Below are 7,052 nucleotides of genomic sequence, written 5' to 3'. Positions count from 1 at the left end.
TAAACATAAAACATTTCATATGAACTATGGTTTTGGGCTTAAGGTTTGTACTAACAATTTTTCTAGATATCGATTCAGGTGATTGTGATGTTATGTGCCCATCAGACTTAGTTCAAGCAGCCTTCCATATCTTATACCTATGAGGTGTAGATACTAGGTTAGGGGACTCAAAGTCCTAAAGACTCTACACGAGACTTTCTCAAATGTTTCTCAAATAATGTATAACCATCTTGTAAGAGTATGCGTGATGTATCGTTAAGCTTTTGCCTTTGTTAGGATGCTCTTTTTTCATGTAACATATAACAAATTTATAATTGTAAATCACAAATGTATGTCTTGTGTGATTGTAAAAAGACATTAAGAAACAAACCCATAAGTCCACAAACTTTAGATGCACAAAATGACATTCATTCCTCCTTAATTATTTGGTACTCATTACAAGGAGTGTCATGTTGCATGTCTTTTCACTATTACAAAAACGAGGTTTGATGTTTGTTATTTTTTACCTTTGTCATCTATCAAAATTTTGACGTCATAGCGAGAGATGACATTTTTTTATAACGAAATTAGAAAAAAGACGTTGAATGATGTCTAAAATCAGGATTTTTCGATGTCCATAATTATGGAGCACTACACCTTTACCGCTAAGCACAAGTTTCTGTGATTGAAAAAAGTAGTAAAATTGACATAGAAATTTATCATTTTTGACATTCATCTCATGTTTTTTTAATAATTCCTTCATTTTTATAGTTTTACTAAACCTAAAAAACAGAAAACCAGCACAGATTTGACATTTCATATATCTAGAACTCATTTTCAAGACTGTATGAACTAATCAAAACTATACACTAAAGGTATCAAAAATAAAACTATGAACTAATCAAAACTATACGCTAAAGTTATCATAAATAAAACTATGAACTAATCAAAACTATACACTAATAAAAACTATGAACTGATGTCTTATAACTCTTTGACATATGAAATTAGAGCATTCGATGTCATATGTAAGTACAATTTTACTTTCGTGTCAAACATTTTCATGAAATTTATTTAATATAACGTCATAAATAGAGAATTTCGCATCTAATGATCATATGATGTTAGAAATGTATAAATTGTGACGTCTAAATTGAATATCTATTTACAAAACTACAACTGGTCATCTTTAACGTGTGTTTTTTTTTTCGTATTCTAATGTTGAACTCAATATGTGAAAGACTTATTTTGCACTAATGTTTATCAATTTGTTTATTAAAATAAATTATCTTTAATTTTTATTCTTTGTATTTTGCTTTTATAAATTTAAAATTTTTAGTGATTTTTTTAAAATCAATTACGTATTAACATTAGTTTTTCCTTTAATAAACATAAGTGATAATTATTAACTATATGTGCTTAATTAAATTAATCATTAATGAAGTTTAAATAAAATTAACATAACTAAAGTAAATTATTATACTAAGCATGTAGCTTTTTTTTACTAAAAACAAAATATTATTTTATCAGCCAATAATACATATAGTTATAGAACGCTTGGAGTAATCTAATCCATTAGCCCAACATGCCTTGTTCCCCATCTACACTTGCTAACAATATGATACTTCATGTATGCAAACAGATTTAGTATCATGTATTCAGTTACATTCCATGAATTTACAAAAAGACAAACCTACTAAAACTAAAATATGCTAATATTTATTATACTAAGAATGAAATTTATTAATATTTATTGTAATGAACCAACTATTTTTTTTTTATAAACTCTTCATGTGATCATTAAAAAAAAACCTCGCTCAAGATATATATAATTTAAAAATTAAATATGTTTTTAGTTTTTGAATTTTATGATAAAATTGAAATTTATTTCTAACATTTTAGTTCTCAAACTTTAAAAAATGAATGAATATAATTTTTTAATTTAATTATATTAAATTTTTTGTAGATTAAATATTATATGGTATAAACAATTTAAATGTTAGTCCTGAAACGAATTTGACATATAAAAATATCTAATGTAATGATTTAAATTATTATATTTATTTATTTAAAAAATTTTAAAATTAAAATATATTAAAAATAAATATAAAAATGAATCTCAATTTCTTGTTAAAGTTTGAAAACTTAAAATATATTTAACTCATAATATAATATAATGGACAAAAAATTAAAATTGTGTTCGAATTAACTTTTAACCCCCTTTATATGATTTTTTTTAACAATATCATATAAGTCTTTTACGATATCTTCCCTGACGTATGCATTAAAAACCTAAGGGTTTCAGATCTTCAATTAGTTGTGCATTAAAAAACTTAAACTACAAGGAATTTTGAAAAAGTGCCTCTTGGGTGGGGAGAACATGCCCTTTGCGTGACAAAGTCGTTTTACATCATATATCATGAAGATATTATATTTTTATTGCCAACAAAAAATAATTATACGATGGAAGAAGAAGTTTTGTTATTTTTAAATGATTGAAATTAAATTTTTGAATTAAAAGAAAATTTATTTTATTTTTTGTATTAAAATTAAATTTTGTAATATTAATTTCATAAAAATTGAATATGGGTCAATCTGTTAAACTCAATCCACTTTGTCATTCCTGTACCATGAGTAAGAGATAATGTAAAAAATTGTCAATGTTGATTTTAGTTTACTCTTTCATCATACACATATTTCGGTCGAGTTTTATTGGTATGATATTAGAAAGTTTATCCACATGTTTTTAATGAAATTAAACTTACATGAAAATAATCTAATGGGACTATTAACATAGCGTGCATTCTAAGTTGGTGTTTACTGAGAGCAACAGGAATAAGTTTCCACATTGAAGACTTATATCATTTGTTTTTAGATATTTTACCCAAATTTTGGCAGCTATGTACTATTACCATCATCATGTATGTGACTTAATTGACTAGCCATTTCCTGCTGTTGGAAATGAATCATTTGTGAAAAGCTTTACAACATAATGATTTGTAAAAACCTTTGCCACATAATGCCACTTGAAAGCGTGTGCCGACAAAGAAATTTATTGTTACAGCATACAAGCATATAGTAGTACTTGTTTCATTTTTATCTTTTAAATTCTCAAGGTGATTCAAGTCAACGAGAGTTAAACTTTTTTGTAATATTTACTAAACGAGTGAAGACGCCGAAAAAGGTTGGCAAACATTATAATGGACTTGGGGAATTGGTCAACACAAAAACTAATAGAAAAAGTGTAGTTGGCAAACCATGTGAGACCAGCTCTAGCCGAACAAACTAGGATGTCAATATGGTAATAATAGCACAAAAGTATGGGTGTTAAGGTATTCTTAAGGTATCCGTAGTTTTATAAATACCAAGCTTCCCCTACTGAGAATGGCAGCATATAGCAGCTAGCAACGTGTTGAGTTTAGTTAAGTCCCATATCGATAGTTTCCATGGCTAAATTGTTCAAAGCGTTTTTCTTCAAGTCTTTTTTCTTTTTCTGGTACCGTTTTCTCTTTATACAATTCAAGAATCTCATTCGTTTCTACAGAACAATTAGCAATTCTTTTTCGGGTGCAACACAGTTTAAATATCCCAAATTCTCCTCTCTCCTTCACAGATCAGACCTCAACGATCACACGTTGGTGTTTGATGTGGAAAATGCTTTGTTGAAATCCTCTTCTCTGTTTCCATATTTCATGCTAGTGGCCTTTGAAGCAGGAGGACTCCTCAGGGCCATAGTTTTGGTTCTTCTATACCCTTTTGTTTGTGTAGTAGGAAACGAGATGGGGTTGAAGATAATGGTGATGACATGCTTCTTGGGGATCAAAGCATCAAGCTTCAGAGTGGGACGGTCCGTGCTGCCAAAATTCTTGTTGGAAGACGTTGGTGCTGAAATGTTTGAGACACTCAAAAAAGGAGGGAAGCAAGTGGGTGTGAGCAGACTCCCTCGAGTGATGGTGGAAAGCTTCTTGAGAGAATACCTGGAGTTTGATTTCGTCGTAGGAAGAGAGCTCAAAATGTTCTGTGGATACTACCTGGGTCTGATGGACAACAACAAAACTTCGCATGTCTTAGACCTAGTTAAAGAAGGAAAAGGATGTTCTGATATGATCGGAATTACAAGTCACAACAACCCTCGGGACCATGAATTTTTCTCTCACTGCAAGGTTTCCCCTTTTTCCCCGCCTTTTAAGTTACATATTTTTTTTTTTGCAAAAAAATATATTATCTGTTTGACAATCACAATTTTTTTAATAAGCATAACAACGGTTTCTTAATAATAAATATTATATTCAGATAATAATAGTAGTAGTAATAATTTTGAAATAAAATTATAACAATTTTTCAGTTGTACAAGTTTTGAATTCTTTCATCTTAAGGAATCATGTACGTTCTGTTCCTTAACAAAGAAATATTGCATCGCATAAAAAGTATAAACTTATTTATATATAATTTGATCAAAAAGTGCAGAACAATATTCAACTTCATGATCTATTCACTCAAAGGGAGGTTAATAACACGTTCTTTAGTAGAGTTAGTGAGCATCCTTTTCTATTTTTCAGTCTTGGTGAGTTTTAAGAAAAAGTTGTTATTAAAAATGATACAAAAGATATGGAAAATAATAATAATAATAATAATAATAATAAAGAGTTTGTTACCGAAAGTAGTTGTAATGTAAAGTAGTTCTGATGTGGTGTATGTGTTTTTTTTTTACCGAAAGTCGTGTTGAGTGGGTAAGTTTTGAATGAAAAAATATGCATGTATTATTATTCCATGCATTTATGTACTTTGGGTGAGAAGTGATGAGAGGTATCGAAATTTCAAACTCACATGTTATTTTGTCCTTGTGAACAATAAATAGGAAGTGGTGGTGGTGTCAGAAGCAGACAAGAGAAGCTGGCAAAAGCTCGGAAGGGAGAGATACCCGAGACCCGTTATTTTTCATGATGGAAGATTAGCACTCAGACCCACACCAATGGACTCCATAGCAATCCTCATGTGGCTCCCCTACGGTTTTATCCTCTCTGTTATTCGCATTTTCTTAGCCGTCTCACTCCCATTTAACATGGCAACACCCTTGTTGGTCAGCACTGGCCTACGTCTCACAATATCTGCACCCACACGCCCCCACCATAATAATAGTAATAAGAATAATAATATCTACGTGTGTAACCACAGAACCTTGCTAGACCCTCTCTACATCTCTTTCTCCCTGCAAAGGAACTTGAGTGCAGTGACATACAGTCTAAGCAGGATGTCTGAGGTGCTGTCTCCAATCAAAACGGTGCGGTTAACGAGAAACCGCAACGAGGATGCCAAAATGATGAAACACTTGCTGGGTCAAGGTGACCTAGTGGTGTGTCCGGAGGGGACCACTTGTAGAGAACCCTATTTATTGAGGTTCAGCCCTCTGTTCTCAGAAATGTGCGATGAAATCGTGCCGGTCGCAATTGATACCCACGTTACTATGTTCCACGGAACCACTGCTGGAGGACTCAAATGCTTGGACCCATTCTTCTTTCTCATGAATCCCTCTCCTGTATACACTGTTCAACTTCTGCACCATGTCTTCCCTTCACACTTTTCTCACACGACCACCACCCACGTTGACCAAGGTTCCAAATTTCAAGTGGCTAATCAGGTTCAATCTCAAATTGGAACCGCGTTGGGATTTAACTGCACCAGACTCACCCGCAAGGACAAGTACTTGATGTTGGCCGGTAATGAAGGCACTGTTTCTAACCCTGCCGGTGCCGCAAAGAATAACTCCCAGTAACGGACACTTTACCGTTGTTCTTTGTAAAATCGCCAACGACTCTCAGCTGTCATGAAAATGACCACATATGTATAAAAAAGAAAAATTTAATTCGACCTATTCCTTTCTATTGATATCTGTTGCACCTGTTATTTTTCTCTCAATTCATATTAATTCCTTGTGTAGTACAGAATCAATATTTATTCATTCTTTTATATTTATATAACATATATATAGTCCTTTCTTGCTGCATTATCATCATGAAATTAATGGATCGAGCTAACACTTGAGCTGTTTTATGTGGGTGGAGGGTTCATTTTCCTGGAATAAGATTTTACAGGTCTTATAGTAGATCCAGATCCCATTCATTTAATGTTTTTGCATTTCTCACTTTCTCTACACGACCTTTTCCTATCATGTATCAATAGCCATATTATAAAGTCAAAATCAGTGGACATATTTCCTTACAAAAGGTGGTTCTACCTATCTTTTGTACAAATTTAAAATGCTTTGAGGTGAAACTTTATATGTATATGCTCCTTAATTTATAAACCTTCAGAACTTCTTGGGGTAATTGGAAGTGTCTCGAAATACTACTCTTGCAATGCATTTAACTCGCCTTAATTTCCACCATTAATTTAACACCTGAATCTGGTCCCATCATCAATACTGCTGCTAAAAAATTGATCCAACGAGTGAACCTGTCATTTTCTAATTATCATGTTTCTCTTTCCTTTCTATTTATTTATTTTTCCAGAATTCTCCGAGCTTCTCATACTTAACAAACTAGATATTACAAAACCATATTTGATACTTGAATTTTGTTGAGATAAATTTTCAACCATATAATTAAGATGTTTAAGAAAGGATAATTTGCATTATGTAATTAGCATTACCATAAATAATTTATTAGTTAAATGATGCTTAAAGTTGTGATTAGATTATTAATATGGAATGATAGATGTGAAGGAAGAAATATCTGGGTGAAAAATTAAATAAGAGGAATAAGACTTAAACCAGAAAATAACCATATATATTTAATATTTTTCACCACATGAACTATCAACTCATTTTCTGTAAAGAGACAACTTTGCCTAGTTCTCACGTCTTTGATTGTTTATAACAAAATATTTATTTCATTTATGTTGTTATGTTGTGACTTGTTGATGACAATCTTTCTATTGTATTTATTCCTCCGGTCCAATAAATGTTTCCTCCATATTTTGTTGTAATTCATCGTTTTCATTATTATTAATTTAAAGTATTTTCTATTTTAAAATATTGATTAGTTTTTAATTGTAATACTATATATAATTTAATA

The 7,052-nt window shown here is 31.2% G+C and overlaps 1 protein-coding gene across 1 annotated transcript; it reads left to right on the top strand.

Annotated features, from left to right (window-relative positions):
* Nucleotides 1–3,359: 3,359 nt before the first annotated feature.
* On the top strand, nucleotides 3,360–5,865 carry LOC108325022 (probable glycerol-3-phosphate acyltransferase 3). Its single transcript, XM_017557998.2, has 2 exons — nucleotides 3,360–4,142; nucleotides 4,838–5,865. The coding sequence occupies exons 1-2, from the start codon at nucleotides 3,426–3,428 to the stop codon at nucleotides 5,750–5,752; spliced, it is 1,632 nt and encodes a 543-aa protein (XP_017413487.1). The 5' UTR covers nucleotides 3,360–3,425; the 3' UTR covers nucleotides 5,753–5,865.
* Nucleotides 5,866–7,052: the final 1,187 nt, after the last annotated feature.

Source organism: Vigna angularis, chromosome 3 (genome assembly GCF_016808095.1).
Source record: "Vigna angularis cultivar LongXiaoDou No.4 chromosome 3, ASM1680809v1, whole genome shotgun sequence".
NCBI lineage: Eukaryota > Viridiplantae > Streptophyta > Magnoliopsida > Fabales > Fabaceae > Vigna > Vigna angularis.
Note: the sequence above shows the minus strand (reverse complement) of the source record. Positions and strands in the feature narration are given on the sequence as shown.